The sequence below is a fragment of the Octodon degus genome, unplaced genomic scaffold, assembly GCF_000260255.1.
Source record: "Octodon degus isolate 3935 unplaced genomic scaffold, OctDeg1.0 scaffold00043, whole genome shotgun sequence".
Taxonomy (NCBI): domain Eukaryota; kingdom Metazoa; phylum Chordata; class Mammalia; order Rodentia; family Octodontidae; genus Octodon; species Octodon degus.
In genome coordinates this window covers 9,502,128-9,522,126 of record NW_004524619.1, presented here as the reverse complement: position 1 = coordinate 9,522,126, position 19,999 = coordinate 9,502,128, and the positions used below count along the sequence as shown (strand labels likewise).

Sequence of the window (19,999 nt, the reverse complement as noted above, 5' to 3'; positions counted from 1 at the left end):
CATCACTAAAGATTGTCTGCTGTACATCAGCTCTAAAATACAACTTGTATAATGAAATCTGCAGACAGTAGGAGGTTTCAGTGACCCCACCCCCACTTAACTGCAGTTGACATTGTAATAAACCCTGTCCCCTCCTTGTAGTACAAGAAAGGAATTTGTCTCACTCTGTGTTTAAATAAAAGCTTTAGAAAAAATTAATTGTAGCAGAATTTGAGCAAAGAATGACTCACAAGTCGGTGGTCCTGAGAAGGGAAAGAGGTTCAGAAGGCAACACTGCAGTGTGGGCAGCAGCATTTATGGACAGAAAATGGAAGTCGGGGGCAGAGACAGCTTCCCAGGCAATGGTGCAGCCTGTGCCTACTGCTGTGGCTGACAGAGACAGAGCCCTTGTTACCGAGCCTACTCCAAGTTTGGTTGTCAGTTTGCGTACTAAGTTAGGCTGCAGCTCACTGGGTAGGGATGCAGGGTGTGGAGCCCTTAGGAGCAGGCCAACTCAGTGTGGCGGGGTGCCAAGCTGTCAGGCTTCACACTGTAGGGGGAGACTTCAAAGGCAAATGGATCTGGGCTGGAAATCTGACCCAGTTCTCAGCTGCTCTGTCACCTTTGAGTTCTCTCACATCCCCGTCCTCACCTTCCCCCATCTTCTGAAGGGTAGGATCTACCCCGTCCAGACCCAGATGACATGGTGTCCGTGGAGCTTTGGACACAGAGCTGGTCTCTCGGTGGGCCCCCGAGGGCTGCTGGTGTGGGCTTGGTGGTGGGAACAGTGGCGTCACTCCCGTCTGCCTGGGTGGGGGTATGGGTGGCCTTGCAGACAGCTGTCCTCCCCTGGGTCTGCACCGCAGGGGGCCAGCACACTTGGGCCCGTCTGGCCCTGGGTGCAGGCAGCAGCTTTTCTCCACAGGATCCGCGTTGGCTGCCACAAGCTCATCAACCACCACATCTTCACCAACCTCATCCTCGTCTTCATCATGCTGAGCAGCGCCGCCCTGGCCGCGGAGGACCCCATCCGCAGCCACTCCTTCCGGAACACTGTAAGCCTCAGAGACAGGAGAGGTGGGTGGGGCTCCCTCTGAGGCCAGCTCCGCCTCTCCCGGACAGAGGCCTCCTGGAGAAGGGGACCTGTGGGTCCTCCTGGCTAGAGCTAGGGCAGGCCTCTTGCTCATCTGGAAACCTTCGTGTTTCTAGATGGTGAGTGCCAGAGATCTTGCTTCATCTGGGCAAGGTGGAATGGAGTCATTTACTTTGCACTTCCTTTAAAATCCTCTGCAGTAACTTATAATGCATTCAGCAGTGTCGCCTCTCCTCCCTGCTCCTCGCTGCTGACATTTGGGTTACTCTTCTCCCTTCCTGTCAGAATCACAGTCTCACCTATTTTGAGATGTAGGCCTCTTGGGAGCAGAGAGCAAGGAGAAGGGAAAGTCAAGCCCAGGCATACAGCAGGCCCAGGAGCTCTGGCTTAGGGCTGTGGGGAGAGACCTCTGCCGCATGTGTAGCTAAACACGCAAAGCTGCCTGGCCCTGGGGTGAGGAGAAACGTAAGTCACAAAGATGACGGGGTCGCGGCATTGAGAGTCTGCGGAGATGAGGAACTCGAGGCTAAGAGAACAAGCGGAGGGCTGGGTTTTTCTGTTATTCATCCGTTTCCTCACTCAGGGATGATGTCCTCAGCTGCATCCGGGCCTGAAACTAACTTGTACCTAAATGAGCTACGGCTTCTGTCCTCACAGATTAGGGATTTGGGGGCCAGCGAAGTAGAGCAACAGTCTAAAGCACCTGCTTAGGTAAGCTTAGGCAGCTGTAGGGGACCACAGTTTGATCCCCAGCACATGTCCCACCCTCAGGGCGGGCTGAGCCAGACCCCCCCCCAAAAAAAAAACAAGAAAGAAAGAAAGAAAAAGATTGGAAATTTTCTTCTTTAGACATCTTTTGGACTGTCCCCATTATTCTGGTGAAATACTGACCTCTGTGTCATTGAGTTCCACCATAAAATTAAAACACATGAGGGAAAACACTTTTGGAAAAAAATCATATGGCAGACAAGGTCAGGAGCTCCACATTTCTTTTTTTATTATGCCTATGTGTTTACTTCCTTGCTCTGTTTCCCAAAATCAGAACAGTTCTTTTTAAATAGATGTACCTGTGTTATATGTATATTGCTTTTAAACCATTACAGTGTTTTATTTTAACCTTAGCTGAATTCTTAGTAAAAAAGAAAAATGGAAGGCCGAAGGAGGAAAGGACAAGTTACATCTTGCACCAGGTAGACTCGCCAGTGTTGTCCTTCCTGGCTGCTGGGTGCTCTCAACATTAGTATCCCCACCATGTCCTACAAGGGAGTAAGAAGGCGCGAGGGCTTGACAGTAAATTAGGTAATGCCCTCCTGTGCCTGGCAAGAGGATTGTTGCACAGAAGTGTTCCAGGAGATTTGATAAACCTGAAAGGAGCAGGTTAGAAGAGGAGTACCCTCTGAAGGGGCATGTCCTCTGAGGAGAGCTGGCCCCAAGCAGAGGTTCTCAAGTTATTGTGAGGGAGCTGCGGAGCGCCCCCCTGCGGTGGCTCCCATCCGTGACCTGACATGGCCTTGTGTCTCAGCCTGTGACAAGCTGAGTGGCCGGAGCAGCTGCCCCCACCCTATTCCTGATCTTGCTCTTACCTGCACAGCTTCACGGTCTTTCCGACTCCTCTGTCACTGGTTCTTTTGAAACCACAAAGTAAAGTTACCATGAAGGAGGCCAGCACCCCAGCCCTCATCTCCTGGTAAAGTGGAGGCCACCCTCTTTCTGGTTGGCGACGCTTGGTCAGCAGGTCCCTATGAGTGGCCTCAGTGGAGGGGTCAGCTTCTTGCCACGCATCCATCTGCCCTGCCTCTGATTCTTACAGGAGACAGGGGTCCAGAAGGGGAGAAAGAGGACTCTGCTGGGTAGTAGATAGTATTCTCAGGAAGGCTCACAGAGTAGCCTGGACTGAAAATTCGAGGCCAATCAGTCTGCTCCTTGAGTGAGCCCCAGCTAGGAAGAAAACTCAGTCTTGGGAAAGAAGAGTTTTAAATCCAGGGCAGTGGGTGGCAGAAGATGGTAAGTGAAGCCCCGCCTCGTGGACAGAGCCACCCGTACTCACCGAATAATCAGACTGGAATGCAGGTGACACGTGGCTACCTGATGCCACCAGTGCTGTGCCGTAAAGCTCTCCTTTCTTGCAGTGGCGGAGACTGACTGCGCGCCAGGCAAGCCCCTCCATACTTATAGTTCTCCACCAGTGTGCAGCAGCTCGGCTAGATGGCGGCACGCTCCATTCAGCCAAAAGCATGATTGAAAGTCCAAAACGTGTAGGGCTGTAGCTCATCAGGGACCACAAGACATTGGGGGATGTAGCATGCTAATGGGAAAAGGTTGTTAATTAGGCTTATCAGTCCAGAACAGGAGCCTGGCAAGCCAGGCAGCAGGAATGGCTAACAGCGCCCCGGCTTGCCAGGGCTCATAGCTGGTCAGAAAGAGGAACTGTTACGGGGCTGGGGTGGGCCCTTCTGAGCGTCTCCATCTTTCTACCAGTGCAGCGGGGCATCTCAGAAAAGGGTCTGCGGCCATGGGGGGGGGCTGTGCCCATGGGGAAACAGCTGTGCAGGCCTGTCCGATGCCTTGTTCTTATTTCCACGTGTTGTGCCTTGCAGATACTGGGGTACTTTGACTATGCTTTCACAGCCATCTTTACTGTTGAAATCCTGTTAAAGGTAATGGCTTTTCCGTTGCTCCTCGCTCCCTCGAGCAGCCGTCGCGGTAACAGTGGTCGTTCTTTGTTTGCTTGCAGATGCTAGGTTACGCAGATTATGTCTTCACGGGTACTTTTGCATTTGAGATCATTTTGAAGGTAACAGGCTCTCCGGCAGGGCCTTTAAAGACCTGCTCCTGTGTGTGAGACACAGGAAGAGGCGTGAAGTGCTTTGGGCTATTTTTTTTTTTTTTTTTTTTCTATGATTTCTATGATCAAACTAAACTTTTTTTAACCAAAGGATTTTTTCTGTGATCATTCCAACTTTTTTTTCCTGCTTCATTTTAACCTTTGAATGCATGTAGGAGCTACTTTGACTTCACTTACTAGTTGAAGATTTTTTTTTCTTCTTTTAAAAAAAATCCTCTGAAATGTGTCCACTAAGAACAGAATACTGCTCTGTGCGTGAACTTTCTTCTACCTTTTTTGACATCAAAGTCAGAGAAAAAACATTTAACCTACGAAGGCAATGTCTCCTCATTTCTCTGACTGCACTCTGCTTTTGTGGCCTGAAATAGTAATACACTGTACTATTTTCTTGCAACAAGTTTTGCAAGCTATTGTGAGTCCAACTGTGTTAAGATAGTTTCTCTGTCTTTCAATGGATGGGCTTACATTTACACTGATGGAATGAGCGACCATTGCCCTTTGACTAGGGCGACCTAAATGTACTGCCCATGCATGAGCTAGCAGTTGCCGTTGCTGCATGTGGTTTGCGTAGTGATGTGAAGGCCACACCACGGAAGCTCACGCCTACTGCCTGTACTCAGAGGTCTAGAGCCCAGCAGCAGGGAGCCGAGCACCTTTGGCCGTGGGTCCCCGTGGCCCTGGGAGAACACGGCCTGGGAAAACTGCCAGAGCAGCCATCTGCAGTGAGAAGATGCTGAGAACCAAGACCTTCTAATCACGATTCTCTTTAAGCCATTGTGAATTTTTTGTGTGTGCATCTTGGGGATGTGGGATGAATTTCATGTTGAACTACTGTGAAACTGGTACTCTTCACAACATCTTCTGTAAAGGGCTCTTTCATGTGGCCAGAGCGTGGCCTCTTTTTGTGGTTGTTAAGCAAAATAAGCTCAAAACCAACCAGTCATCTGATTAAGTCTTTGTTTCACATCTAATAAAAGTTTAAATTCCTCTTCCTGCCTTTAATCTGGCACATTGGGTTGAGAGTCCTTGCCTTGGCGGGAGCTGTGCGGGGGGTTGGGGGCTGTAGATTGACAAGGGCCCACGGGAAGGCTGCGGTGCAGAACACCTGTCTCTCGGTAGCCTCTGCTCCTGCCTCGAGTTCTTGATTTTTATGACTTGCTTTCTCCTCAGATGGAGTAGCAAATGTTCCACTCAGCCTGTTTGCCTCGTTAATTGAGGTATTATTTTACTTTCCACCATTAAAGTTGTTAAATAAGTGTAGTTCCTCTCCGGCATTAGGGGAAATGAGGGTTGTGAGTTATATAAAGGAGAGAAACATGATCGTTGCTTTTTAATTTCTGTAGATCTGCCTCAGTGACTTAAATCTTCTAAATCATTGCTCATTTTGAAGGTATTTTAGAGTGAAAAATAAGCTGAAATAAGAAAAATTCATTAAGTTGAGATTCATCAAGAATTACCTACCATCTGTTCTCTGGCTCCTGGATCCCTTAGAAGATTTGGAAGGCGATTTATTTGGTTAAACTCTGTACAGTTGCCATTTCTCTAGGTCAGAAGGGTTGAACATTGGCAGTTTCATCTGACCGGAGGCAGTATTTCCCAGCTGTGCCTCTGTTCACCTGTACCTGCTGAGCCTTCATCTCATCTTTAAAAAAAAAAAAGAAAAGTAAATTCTATATATTTTCCTGTTTTCACTCTGAGGAAAACTTTCTTACTAAACTTTTTCTAACACCACTTTCTTGCTTCTTAGATCGTATACTAGAGCAAGGAAGCATGGCATGGGCTGGCCGGACAGCTCAGCGGATTAAAGTGCCTGCATAGGCAGACACAGGGGCCAGGGGTTTGATCCCAAGTGGCCATGCAGCCTACCCCCAGGGTACATTGGGATGTGGTGGTGCGCACCTGTAATCCCAGCACTTGGCAGGCTGAAAAAACGGGAGAATCACTACAAGTCCAATCTGAGTAGTGAGACCCTGTAGACCCTGTACTAAATACATTAATAATAATAAAAGAAAGCAAGGCAGAACCATTTGAGATGTGTGGATCTTTACATTAGTACATATTAGTGATGCAGATAAATGAGATTTACTTTAATAAGTTGGTACCTGTATATAACACATACGGATTATATTCAACCCCATTACATGTCATCTGCTTCCATTCCTTCCTCCTTTATCTCCTTCCCCATCTCTCAACATCTACTGTCATTGCTTGCAATGGGTGGATTGTGAAAATCAGCTGAAGTCAGTTGCAGAGAGTGGTGATAAGGGCCTTGTGTGGCGCGGGCTCTCCCCTGTGCGTAGAGCCTGGGAGAGGTGGACACCAGCGCTCTTTCTCGCTTCTGCTCACGAGGCCTGGTGGGAACTCTGGCCTCCGCTCATTGTGGGCAGTTCAGGCGTCTGGGCCGTGGTACATTCTGGCAAGCATAGTCACAGTGAGTCTCTTCTGGGACAGCTGTGTTACACATGCCAGCGTTGTATTTGTATTTGAAACCCAGCCTCGTGATAATGATGTCTAAATTGGTCCCTTTAAAGTTGTGTCTGAAATCAGCTACCCTTTTATCTTTTTGTTTGAATAAGTTACTTGGTGGCTCAGCGCTGGTCGGGGCTTACATTTCTGACTTCCCGACAGAACTTGCTCATGAAGCCATAGTTTCCTTGAGATTTTGTGAAGAGCCCAGGTTTCTTTGCCTCTGTGGAGAAGCAGCAGTAGATAACCCATGACTCTGTTCATAGATGACGACTTTTGGAGCTTTCCTGCACAAGGGGGCTTTCTGCAGGAACTACTTCAATTTGCTGGACATGCTGGTTGTTGGTGTGTCTCTGGTGTCATTTGGAATTCAGTAAGTATTCGTGTGTGTGTGTGTGTGTGTGTGTGTGTGTGTGTGTGTCTGGGACTATTGGCAGGATGATTTATGTAAGGAATTTTGTCATAATTAATAAAAAATATGCATTGTTGCAATGATTGTATTGACTTAGCCGAGATTGCTTAATTTGCCCCTAGGCCAAAGGCCCCAGCTCTTCCAGGGGCCGGTTCCAACCTGAGGACATCCTCCTTCAGTTTCTCAGTGTGCCCTGCATGCAGGGAGGGCTGGGGCCTAGTGGCCTCTCCAGTGGCGTGCTCCCTAGTTTTCCTGCCAGCCCGTGGGCACCTCTGTTCTGGTGTTCACTGTGACCAGTCCCGTGTGGTAGCCAGGGAGGACGAAGAAGCCCTTTCTGGAACTGCTCTCTGTGTCGTCTTCCTTCGCTCCCACCGTTGCCTGAGGGGAGGAAGCCCCGAAGCTTGGGAAGATGCTCGTGTCAGCACCTTCACCACTCAGGCTGGGCTGTGCCTGCCCTCTCCGGCTGGAGCTTGCCTACCCGGGTGCCTGGAGTGCTGCACATGAGCAGCTTTCTCTCACTGGTCCCTCAGCTTGGAGCCCCTCTGTTGGGCAAATCCTGTTCCTCCCCTGAGATTCACCTGCCTGTCGCCTCCCTAGGGGCCTTAGGGCTGCCCTAAGGTTGTGCTCAGCGGTTGAGCACATGGCATTTGTCCCATGGTCATAGCACCACCTGGCATTGGGATTGCCTGTCTCTCCTACCAGACCTAACTCCTTATGCAGGAGAAGCCCCACCCACAAAGTACTGCGCAGGTCTCCAGAGTGAGACAAAAGCAAATCTGAAAACCATCCACTGCCTAGTGTTAAGAGGATATGATCATAAGATAGGGTGAATGTTTATTTTTTAAATGTATTATAATCTCACTGCCATTAATCCCCCTCGCAGTGCTCCCCTCTCTTTGAATACACTTGACCCATCATTTTTGCCACTTTCTGAGGCAGTTCTGAGAGTTCTCTCTTGTGAGTGTCTTCAGCTGCGCTCTGACAGCTGCTTCGGCACTCTGAATCAAAAGAACACTCCCCTTCCATGGTCACTTTGACTTGGGGGAGCAGCCAGAAGCCACACGATGGCAGGCCCAGGGAACAAGGTGTGGATGTGGACACCCCAGCACGTTTCCACAGCCTGCCTTTTTGTCAGATGGCAGTTGGTGGCAGCAGTCACCAAATCTTCATCACACTTTGTGAAGACACCCAAGAGGACTTCACAACTGCTTCAAAAAGTGGCAAGAAAAAGTGGGTTTGGTGTGAGGAGGCTGAGGCTGAGGGAGATCAACAAGCATGTTGCTAAATTTTGGGATAATAAAATTTGAAAATTCAAACTTCATGATAGATTTTGATCACTCCTTGCACACCGAGTGTAAAGAATGAAGCATGCTTGCAAGCTGCCTCTCGCCAGAGTCCGCTGTGAGCCTGAGGCGGGGCTCCGTGAGTGCCGCAGGCTTGGTCAGGAGGCCCAGTACGGCGTACGCTTGAGCCCTTGGGAGATCAACCGCGCTGCACGTGGAGCCCAAGCAGACTGTGCTGTTGTAGTGACGAGGTGACAGTCAAGTGGAGTAACTAATCTCCAGGGCTTCTATCCGCAGTATACTTAGTTTGCTTTCTTCTCTCTGCTGTTCCTCAGATCCAGTGCCATCTCTGTTGTGAAGATCCTGAGGGTCCTGAGGGTCCTGAGGCCCCTTAGAGCCATCAACAGAGCCAAAGGACTTAAGGTATCAGTTGATTTCCTTCCAGTGGGGCCGGTTTGGGCTGGGCTTGGCTGTCATTACTGACTCTTGTGGAACCGAGCTGAGAGGAGGCCTGGGGCATGTCACAGAGGGACATTTCTCAGTGATAATTCCCTCTCTACCATGTACTGGTGACATTTAAAAAATTGTTTTGTTTTTGTTAATCTGAGGTGTTTTTCTCAATGATTACCATTCATTTAATTTTTTTTGTCATCCGTAGCATCTGTATGTATTTCAGTCTTTAAATTTATCCTCACATGGATTATACAAAAAAAGGTCTGCATTTTCCTTAGCCCTTGATGGGATGGGGAACCCTCTGGCCCTGTGTGCCGGGCAGTGCTTGTACTCCGTGGCTCTTCCTTTCAACCCTACGGATCCTTTGGGGCCCACGTTCGCTGCTCCTCGCGGTGGCCGTGGTTGCTGGGTGGCGCCTCCCTACAGACAAGCTGGAAAGCAAAGCGCAGAGGGCTGCACAGTTGGAGACTTATACTGCTAATGCCCCAAACCTCGAAGCCCTGGGTGGGTGAGTTCGCTTAGTGGCAGAATAACAAAGGAAAGTGACACCCTTCCTCCCGTCTCCCCCTTTCCTCTCCCCAGCACGTTGTCCAGTGCGTCTTTGTGGCCATCCGGACAATCGGCAACATCATGATCGTCACCACCCTCCTCCAGTTCATGTTCGCCTGCATTGGGGTGCAGTTGTTCAAGGTAGCACGCTGGCCGGTGTGCCCGAGGCCGGGCTGACTGCCTTAAGGAGGGGCCTGCACTTGATTGTCTGTCTGTTTTATACCCAGGGGAAGTTCTATCGCTGCACCGATGAAGCCAAAAGTAACCCTGAAGAGTGCAGGTCAGTGTCTGGAGAATGGCGGGCGGCGGGGGGTTGACTTAGAATCCTCCTCCTCCTCCTCCTCCTCCTCCTCCTCCTCCTCTCTCCCCCCTCATATCCCTCAAGGATTCCCTCATATCCCTCAAGGATTCCCTCATGCCAGTATTTTAGAACTTTCTGTCATGGAGTAAAATATGCTTATCTTCTCAGGTCATAGCTGATTGTATGTTGTTTGGTATTTGTTTTGTTTGCTTCTTTTTTGGTACTGGGAATCGAACTCATGACCTAGGGCTTGCCAGGTAGGCACTGTGCCTCTGAGCTATATCCCCGGCCCTTGCTTTATTTATTTATTTTTTAATTGAGGTAAAATCCACCTAACATAAAACCAATGGTTGTAAGGGTACAACTCAGGAGCATTTAGTGTAGTGACATCATTGTGCAGCCATCACTTCTAGATTCGGAATTTTTCTTCATCCCAGAAGAACAGATCAGTGGCTTTTGCTACTTGGTGTAGAATTTATAAGCAGGGACATTTTAAATAGCAGTTATGAAGTGCAGCAAGTTGTTCTCCTTGCGTGTGACTGTATCTCTCTAATCCAGTCTTTTTTTTTTTAATTTTATTTATGTGTGTGTGTGTGGCCAGCTCAGCCCACCAGGGGGCGAGGCTGGCTGGCATGTGGTGCTGGGGGATTGAACCGCGGTCCCTGTGCTTTGCTAAGCTTGTTCTAAGTAGGTGCTTTAGACCACTGAGCCATCTCACCAGCCCCATCTAATCCAGTCTTGCAGCTCGGCTCTCTGGTCTGCAGGATATAGCTGGCTAGCCCTTCCTGGTAGATTTTCCAAGTCTCCTGTCTCCTTGCCCCTGTCTCTTATGTTTGAACCATACTTTCATTCATAAGAATGGGCAGAGGTGAAATAAGGCAGGAAAGGTTCATGCCTGTGTTCCAGGATGCCCAGTGATTTAAGAAGGCAGGCGCAGAGCCCACCGCCCAGGGCTTAGGACTGCAGAAGTTGTAGGTCCCTAACCTGGGCCTGGTGCCCGCATCACTTACAGTCAGTTGGAATTTCCTATAGGTATAAAATGTGACACGGAGTAGCACTTGTGATTTGACAGTGACTTTGTAGGTCCATGGGCACCACTGAGGCAGGATGCGGAACACAGAATGCCTCCTCAAGCAGAGCGTGGGTGCTGCCCCTTCCTTCTCAGTGCCTCTGCTTCCTTGCTTGTACAATAACGGTCCTGGGGTCCTTCCTGAAGTGAAGCTCATGGAGAAATGGTACATGTCAGGAAGCTTGGAATTTTTTTGAGGGGGAAGAAACCTGGGAATTCCATTAGTATGAAGACAAAGGTGATGAATTAGATTAGACCTGCTGGGCTTACTTCCCAGAGCTTTTAGATTTTCTGTGCCAAGGCTTTGATGCTTCAGCGTAGACTCTGAACCTATTTTATGTGCGACACATTTACTGTCTTGTGGCTTTTGTTTGTTAACAGACGCGTGCTGGTTGTCGGCCTGGCGGCTCCAGGGGAAACACGGTGCCCTAGCAGTTACTCTGTGGTAGCTTGCACTCTAGATTCAGTGCGAGGAGGGCAAAGGAGAGCGCACCTGCTCAGTGTGGGGCTCTGTGGGGGCCAGGTGTGCCACCTGCTGGAGGTGGGGCTGCGGCTCTGTGGCTGACGTAGCACTCTTTCTCCCTCCTGCATGTGAAGCCAGAGTGACACGCACTGATTTTCCTCTACAGGGGGCTTTTCATCCTCTACAAGGACGGGGATGTCGACAGCCCCGTGGTCCGTGAAAGGATCTGGCAAAACAGTGATTTCAACTTTGACAATGTGCTTTCTGCTATGATGGCGCTCTTCACGGTCTCCACTTTTGAGGGCTGGCCTGCGTGAGTATAGAGGATACGGCCTTCCTGAGAGGCTGCCCCTTGCTCCCCGGGGGCCCTGGGTGGAGTCCACACTCCAGGAGTGTGTCCTGCTCCCGTCTCAGATGCGTCCTGTGACTCTAACTAGGGACACTTATCACAACTTCTTGGCCCCTAGGGGGCCTCTGACTAGTACTTGGTTCCCTTCTGCACTCTGCAAACAGGAGCCTCAAATTGGAAGCAAGACAGTGTAAGCCCTGGCAGCATCTCTGGGTGAGACTAAGGCATCTGCGGGGTGCGATCCGAGTGGGTTGGTAGCCATTTCAGTAAAGCTGCTGATTCTGCTCCTACAGGAGGTCTTGACTGTGTCGCCAAATGTCCATCCGTTCCGATTCTTTGTACTAATACGCTACCAAGTCTGGTCAGTGACCGTCATGCCATTCCTCAGGAAGGAACCCCCTCACTTATTTGTGAAGTGCGTTTTTGATGTCAGCTCCACATACCACGCTGTGCTGAGCACTGGGGAAGAAACAGTAATACTCACCTGGTTCCTCCCTTCAAAGCCCAAGTCTAGTAAGGGTGCAGGAGGTCAGATAAGGCAGAGCCATAGGAGGGCCTAGATGTGCGGAAGAGGTCCTGAAGGATGGCCGGGATTTGGGTGGGGAAAGAAGGCAGAATGCAAAGCAAGTCTCATGTGGCTTTTCTGCCCTCTCTCTGCTGTCCCACACCCAGAGGAGCAGCAGAAGCAGGCGGCTGGTCCTTGCAAACTGGCAGAGCTCTTGGCTTGCCTGTTCAAGTCATATATTTTCAGAAGCTTCTGTGAGGTGCAGGGAAAATTAAGTGGGGCTTGCTTGTTAGGAAATTCATCCCGGCAAAAAAGTTTTGGGATAAGGCCTTCTCTGGGCAGGGGCGCTAGCCACAGTGCTGGCTTTAGACCCTATGCTTTAGGAACTCAGGGAGGCAGCTGAGAAAGAGTGAGCCAACGTGGTACTTGGGGCTAAAGGAACTGAACTCATCTTCTAACTCTCTCCTGACAAGTGTGGCCTGAGAGCTGATCCCTCTCTGAGCCCCAAGGATCAGAGGGCCCCACTGCATGAGAGTAGGGGCAGCTGTAGTCATTGCCTTGTTCCTGTTGAGTTCTGCTCGACACACATTTACTTTTAGTGCTTATTTCAGTTTAAGAAACTTTCCGTAGTCCTTTGGAAATACTCTGGTAGGGTGCTAGTGGGCTGCTAGCGTGGATAGAGGTTCTGCTTCATCTAATACGTTATGTGCAGTGTTCTTCTCTCTTCCCTCTGTGACGAGAAAGAATTACTGGCCACTTGGGGATTCTATTGCTTTGCGGTCCCCACAGCAATCCCTCGTGTATTATATCTTTGCTGATGCCTCCTCCACCATGTGCCAGCCTGCTGGGTCTGAGGGGACAGAGGACACCTCAGAGACCTGACTTTGTCCTGAGAAGGACCCTGGGGACATCTGAGAGGGCAGGAGGCTGGACCGCATGGGCAAGCAGGTCCTCACTTGTTTTATTCTGCTCTCCAGGTTGCTATATAAAGCCATCGACTCGAACGGAGAGAACATCGGCCCCGTCTACAACTACCGCGTGGAGATCTCCATCTTCTTTATCATCTACATCATCATTGTTGCTTTCTTTATGATGAACATCTTCGTGGGCTTTGTCATCGTTACGTTTCAGGAGCAGGGGGAGAAAGAGTATAAGAACTGTGAGCTGGACAAAAATCAGGTTAAAATCACACATTGTTTGTGCTTCTGTCCCTTCAGGAAGAGTGGAGCATATCCTCTTCCGAGTGTTTCCCCACACTCAGGGAGGGCAGCCCCTGAGCTCAGCCCAGTCCAGAGCATCCTCTCACCTGGGTCTGGTCCCCCTTCAGGAGCAACACCCTAGAAAATTAGGTCCCCAGAAACAGAAAAGACTGTGATTGTGAAATCCATCCTCAGAGCCATTAGTAGAAATCACTGCTTGCTGTGGCCATGAGCCACTAGTTACAGGTCAGAGCTAATCTGGTGGGATTATGTCGCCTGGAGTGTGAAACACCCTTCAGATTTCCCAAGTCCCTTCCAAGAGACTATTCAGTATTTACTTAGAGCAGATGTTTCTCACCTCGATACGGGTCATTCTTTTAACCTGTGCTTCCTGGGCACTCCAGGATGGTCAGCATCCCTGGCCATTGCTACCCACTAGAGGCCAGTAGTATCCCTTTCCTCCAGTGAGAACCAGAATTATTCCGCACTGGCGGTTGTCCTCTGGAGAAGCTGAATTACCCCTGGCCTAGAGCTGCTGGCTTGGGGAGAGCCTTCTAACACCACGGGGAAGGTCGGACACTTTACCTTTGGGACTAAGGTTCTGGCAGCATTAGTCACTCTTTAGTGCCTTGTCTTAGGCAGTCTGGCAGAAGTGGGGGCCTTTGGCTGTGTTTATGTGGTAACACAGGGAAGCCAAGAGCCCCATGCTGTGCCTCTGCTGCGCCTGTAACTTGCTCGGTGACACTAGGGGCGTGCCTGCCCTTCCCAGGGCTTGCTTCCTCATCTCCAAATGGAGAGCATGACGGAGCTGGATCCCACAAATGGCTGTGAGATCAGGAGTCTGTTCTAGGAGTTTAGTTTCCCCAGTCCTACAGCTGCCACATTTCTGCTTAGTGATGGCAGAGTAAACAAGGTGACTCGGCAGCCTGGGCCTCCTGAGGTAAAGTAGCAGTGCCCTGATGAAGCATTCCATTCCAGGCTTGGCTACACTCACTGCAGGGAATGTCAGGCTGTGCTGGTTTAGCTTGCAGGAGGACTTTCCTTTGAGTTGCCAGGGGTCCTTGCAGGACTTCCCCCCGCCAGTGACAGAGGAAGCCTGGACCAGCTCTCTGTCTATTGTAGGCCAGCCAGGAAGGGTTGGGGCCATAAGAAGGTCAGCAGTGAGGTCCCAGAGAGGCTCAAATCCAGGGGCGGGAAACGTTGGCGTCGGCATGTGAGGTCAGAGCAGCACCAAGTCCTGGACGCAGGAAGCCTGTCTGAAGCCCACACCCAGAGTCAGAGCATTAGAGCAGGGGCAGGGCTAGGTCTTCAGGGTGAGCTGAGGGCATCTGGGGTTGGAGGCTCCCTCTAGCTGGCTGCAGAGGACAGACCAGGGTCTGTCCCTCAATTGAGTATCAGGGCAGTGCTCTTCCGAGACCCAGCCTTAGTTCTACCTGGCAGTGCCATCAACACATCCCAGCTCCCAAGAGGCATCTCTTGTGAGTCTGAGCTGCCAAGGGCTGCCAGTCGTGAAGGGAGCAACCCCCCTCCCCCTGCTTCTTAGAGATTATATATCTGGAATGTACAGCCCCCCCCCCCCCCCCCCCCCGCGCCCCGCATAGCTTTAAATTAAGACACAATTTGATGAGCACAGAAAAGGTGACTTCAGCCCCCCCCCCCCAGACCTGTGTCCCGGCAGAGAGCAAAGGCAGTGACAAGGCCAAGGCCCAGTCTTTCCTCTGCTCCTGTGTATCTTGCGGGACCTTGGCGAAAACAGCAAAGGCTCTGAGCTTCTGTGTTACAGTGAGCACGTGGGGTGCTCTGCTCCCCCTTGGGCTGGCTGTGAGTAGTGGGACAGCCATGGAGGCTGGCCGTCCAGTGACTCCATGGTGCCTCGCAGGCTGGGTGTCGTCTTCACCGTTGTCCCTGGTCCCTTCCCAGAGGGCTGGAGTGAGGTCTCAGAGAGCAGCTGACACTGTGTGCTCATTTCCTAGCGGTGCTCGAACCCAGCGTTTGCCTTTCCTCCCTGTGCAGCGCCAGTGTGTTGAATACGCCTTGAAAGCGCGTCCCTTGCGGAGATACATCCCCAAAAGCCCCTACCAGTACAAGTTCTGGTACGTGGTGAACTCTTCGCCTTTCGAATACATGATGTTTGTCCTCATCATGCTCAACACTCTCTGCTTGGCCATGCAGGTAAAAATGGAGACAGCCGTGGGGACCAAGTGTGGGCACCCTGCACAGCCCCGCACGCCAGATTCTGAGGGTAGAGTGCTGCCCCCTCACGAGAGGATGGCTTTGATTTTCTGACATTGTCATGTGGCAGAGTCCTGTTGTGGCTGACTGTGGTCGCGGTAGACGTTGAAGGTCACTCCTTTAGTTGAGGCTGTCCATACAGTGTGAAGGCAGGCAATAGTTCCACCAAGCCCACGTGTGGTACTCGGCACCATGGGGGCGGGCCTTCTGTGGCCAGAGAGCCAGTGAGAACCAAAGCTGTGGAGTTGAGCAGGCAGGCACTTCCATCCTGGTTTTACTCCTTACCAGCACGGTGGCCTTGGAGACTTAGTTAAATCCCCTGAACCATATTTTCTCTTTTGGTAAAATGGGGCAATCTGTTGCACTTAGCTCAGAGATGAGATCTCTGCTGCCCTGCTGGTGTCAGGCACCCTGATCTGGGCCCGCCACATGGTGACCTGAGTCACCTTGCTGTCTTCAAGGGGCTCCCAGGACGGGAGGGGTGTTCTAGTTGGTGAAATATTGGGTTTGGCCTCAGGCACTCTGTTTATTTCTTGGTGACGTCAGAGGCAAGTAATGCAACTCCCTTGATCTAGCTAAGACACAATACAGCATGGTGTCCGCAGGCCGTATTTTCAGAAGTTACGTTCACTACTAGATATCGAGTTGGAGTAGGAAACAAAGACAAACATCTAGATAGATACAATTTTGCCCAAAGTTTAAGAACTCTCAGTGTGGTCTGGAAAATGGGCCTAAGGACAGTCAAGGACTGTACATGGCACTTTTCTTAATTTAAGAATTCTTTATGAGTGAAAAGAGCCACACGATGTATGGAAAAGTTTAAAGTAGAGGTAATACTGTCTTTCATTACACATAGCCCTCAATGGCGTAGAATTTACCCCTAACCAAGTTCCACCTTCATTCATAGACATTTTGGTGGTATCCGTATTGTGCCTTAGTCGAGGCCCTATAAGCTCTGCTGGAAGAAGGGATGAATCCCCCTTATCCTGTGCTGGGAAAGAAGATATGTCCCCCCCCCCCCATCATTCAGTCATCCTCATCTTGTCATGGACCCCTGTGCTTTGTGGGAGTTCATCATGTGATGCAGTACCAGTCGAAGCATGGGCAGATGGTGCTGCCAGGCCACATAGGGTGCCCATCAGGGCACAAGGGGCTGGGAGCCACCATTTGTGAGGCTGGGAGACTGTGGCCAAGTCTCTTGAGAACTGTGTCTCTGTCTTCATCCATAGCACTATGAGCAGTCCAAGATGTTCAATGACGCCATGGACATTCTGAACATGGTCTTCACTGGGGTGTTCACCGTTGAAATGGTTTTGAAAGTCATTGCGTTTAAGCCTAAGGTAAGTTGCCAGATCCACTTTGCAAAAGCTACTGCTGAATCACTCCAGAGAATCACCCACTTCCTGTCTACCCTGTGCTACTGAATTATGCTCAATTGTTCAGGCTGCTAACTGGGTTACTACCCGATAACATAGAAATCTGATTAGGGCACTTGTGTGCATAGAGGAAAATAAATCTACCAAAACAAAAGCTCATGAAAACAATTCTGAGAAAAAAAGAGGCGAGAAGTGGGAATTTATAGGCTGCAGATTGTTTTGAAACCTGATTTTGTTTCTAGAATAGCGTGTATTGTGTCATTTCAGGAAGACCTGCCTCGTTATCTGAGCACTGGAGAAAATGTTCTGACAACTGTCAGGAGTATGACCCTGATTTTCCTTTCAGATTTCTAGCCTGGAGACTTTGGTTTTTGTTTGTTCCTGGTCTTACAGCATCTTTTTCACCCTCTATGGAAAGATCTAATACCAATTGAAGTCCTCTCACAGTCATAGAATTTGTTTGTTTGACTTAGAAAATTTTCACTTGAATTTAAGAAATTGAGATATAAAATATGTTATTTTGAGGACTTGGCATAATTTATCTCCTTTGGGAAAGAGTGAATCAAGCCCCATGCTGTCCAAGTCTGCAGTAGAATAGGCAGTGTAGTTCAGCGTTGAGTGTCATTCTAGACTGGATCTTCATCCCAGTACTCACTAGCTCAAGAAAGTCACTTCGCTGCCCTGGGCCTCAGTTTCCTCATCAGTAGTGTGAGGCTACTGATAGTCCTATTTCCTGGAGCTGCTGTGAAGAGTGAAAAATGACTACACTGTAGTGAGCGCTTAAAAGAGTGCCCGGATGTGGAGCCAGGCTGTGGGCTGTCAGCTGCTGGCACTGTTCCGCTCTCACTGCCATCACCGTCAAGCTACGGCGTCCTTTCGTTCTAGAACCTGAGACCGACATGCCAAGCCCACCTGACCTGTGGGGTACTCGAGCCTCATCTCGTTCCCAGCACAGGCACAAGCCTTCAGAGTACGAGGCTGACAGAGCCCCTGGCCCCAGAAATGTGTTATCTACACGCAAGGGGTCAAGCAGCACTCATGGGAGGACAGCATAGAGTAAGAAATCAGTAGTTTCATGTACTCCAGAGTTTCATGAAGTTCTAATTCTAGACTGTTCCTTTCTTTAATTTGAATTGATTTCTATGCAATCTTTATCAGATCTTTGTGGACCAAAAAGAAAGGACATTTGTAAGTGATTAATGGGGGTGATTGCAGTGGGGGTCCAATTTGGCACCTTGTGCATGGCCAAATGTTACCTCCTGTGACTTGTCCATATCTGCAAACATAAGCATTCTGTCTGTCTCCAAGCTCATCTTAATTTCCTCTCAGACTTCGGTTTGTTTCCCTCTTACCTTTACTCCTCTGAACAATATTTGTCTAAGCTGATGGAAAAGGTTGCAGAGTAAGAACATGAAAAGCGCTTGAACAGGGCACGTAGAACACACCTATGGGCCATTGCCTGGGTTCCATGTGCCATGGCTTCCTTGCCTGGTGATCAAGCTCTGCAATGTTTGAAAGTTTGTTCCAGGCTGAGAAGAAAGCACACACACAATGTGTGAGTGTGTGAGAACATGCCTTCATGTGTATGTGGGGGTGCATGAGCCTGACTGGTGTGAACTTGGTGTTCATATGCATTGGGGTGTGCATATGTGTGTGTGTGTGTGTGTGTGTGTGTGTGTGTGTGTGCAGCCTCTAACAGGCCAGTGCACTGATATCTTAGAGCACACTGCTCAGCCCAGTAAATCTCCAAGCCTGGGAGGAGAGTTTGGTGGCGTGTGAACAGATGGGTGATACCAAAGGGAAATGAGTAGCTGATTTATAATCAGTACCAAGAGATCAGAGTTTTTAAATGCGTGGTTTCCGCCAGAAATTGTGATGCTCGCCTTTGCTAGCAAGATATTTTCATAGCATAAGATAGCCTTAATTTTAATTAAGAGAACTTTTGAAATGAAAGTTCTATACCTCTGCACTGGAAAAACACTGTCCATGTGTTCACCAAAGCCAGGGAAAAGAGGGTTTATGTTATTATGTTCCCAGGTTTGCAAAATGGAGTGAATTTGCCCAGAATCAAAGTTCTTCTTGAAATCTTTCCAGACCTCTTTTTCGTTCTTCATTTGGGTATTCATAAGCCTTGCCCAGGCAGGGATGGTCTTCCACAGAGAAGCCCCCGGGACCCCTTCTGTCATAGTCAAGTGGGCTGATCAGGCTGAGGAGAGATGTTGTCAAGCACACTGAGGGACTGGTGTGCCAAGATGGCCATGTGGACATCAGACTCGTCTCGGGAGTCTGGATCTCTTTTGAGGTGTTGTAGCAGGACACCTGGATGCTGTGTGGGTACACCTTCTAGGAAGACTGGATATCTCTGTTAAGAGAGGAGGGTGTTGTAGTTGTATAAAACAAAGGTACAGAATGATGTTAGACAGAGTCCGTACTAGTAGGTGGAAAAGCATTTCAGAAAGCAGGTGTTTTAAAAACTTTGGAGATTCTTGCACATGGGGACTTTTGTGTATAGGGGAATGAATCTGCTTCCGAAACGAGGTCTCATAACAGAGAGCATATTTAGATGGAAATGGTGCAAGGCATGCGGGAGGAGGCTTCCCAGTGCCTCCAAGCAGGAGGCTGGGGAGAGGCCAGCGTTGGGTGCTTCCACCGTGGGCAGGCAGTCTCTCTTCATGGGAAGGGTGGGCGTTGGTCAGGTGAGAATAGAAGGTGATGAGAAAGCAGGCAGCCTCTGTAGCTCATCAGGTTGAATACTGAAGAGAAAATCTTCCAGTCAGGTGTTGACCTGGGTACTCTGCATCTCACTTCAACTTGGAGTTCAAGAGGTGCTCCAGGGTGCAGTCGGTTAGAATGTGGTATTTCTATAGGATTTTGAAAGGTAGGCTCTAACTCACAATTTAGGAAAAATGACAAGCCTTGTCCCCCTGGCCTTTGCCTCCAGTGCTCCCAACAGAAGCTACTGGAATTGTTCAGTGAGTTTTCATGCACAAGGAGGGCAACTCAGGGAGAGAAATCTTTTGTAAAGTATCAGTGGTTCCTTAGTAAAGACCCGTGAGCTGAAGGCAGGAGTGAACAGACAAGCCTGTAGCTGCAGCTTAGCATCTGACGGGCAGGATATGAGGGGAGAGCAGAATTGCTGAGCCGGATACATTTTCCTAAATCCCCCTCCTCACCTTGAGAAAAGTTCGCCCTAGTTAGAGAGCTGTCAGCTAACAGTTTGACCTGAAGTTGGCACTGTCGATCGTCCCTGGGATGCAGGATTGGGCACACAGTCCCTGCTCACGATGGGTACGTGATCTGGTTGCTAAGGTACGTGACAAAAGGCAGGTTGTTTGTGTAAGTTTCTTCAGACCTGCAGATGACAGTGAATCCAGGCAGAAAAAAAGAATCTGCACTTGGGCTATTTGTCTTGTTTTTCCACTTGT

The 19,999-nt window shown here is 49.6% G+C and overlaps 1 protein-coding gene across 1 annotated transcript in view; it reads left to right on the top strand.

Annotated features, from left to right (window-relative positions):
* The window catches only part of Cacna1d (calcium voltage-gated channel subunit alpha1 D), a 342,405-nt gene that overhangs the window by 272,448 nt on the left and 49,958 nt on the right, over positions 1-19,999 (top strand). The window contains exons 20-29 of the mRNA XM_004631686.2: positions 905-1,034; positions 3,670-3,729; positions 6,650-6,756; positions 8,414-8,501; positions 9,114-9,221; positions 9,308-9,360; positions 11,080-11,226; positions 12,745-12,946; positions 14,980-15,138; positions 16,428-16,538. Coding sequence (XP_004631743.1) covers positions 905-1,034; positions 3,670-3,729; positions 6,650-6,756; positions 8,414-8,501; positions 9,114-9,221; positions 9,308-9,360; positions 11,080-11,226; positions 12,745-12,946; positions 14,980-15,138; positions 16,428-16,538 — 1,165 coding nt within the window. The remainder of the gene's footprint in view (positions 1-904; positions 1,035-3,669; positions 3,730-6,649; positions 6,757-8,413; positions 8,502-9,113; positions 9,222-9,307; positions 9,361-11,079; positions 11,227-12,744; positions 12,947-14,979; positions 15,139-16,427; positions 16,539-19,999) is intronic.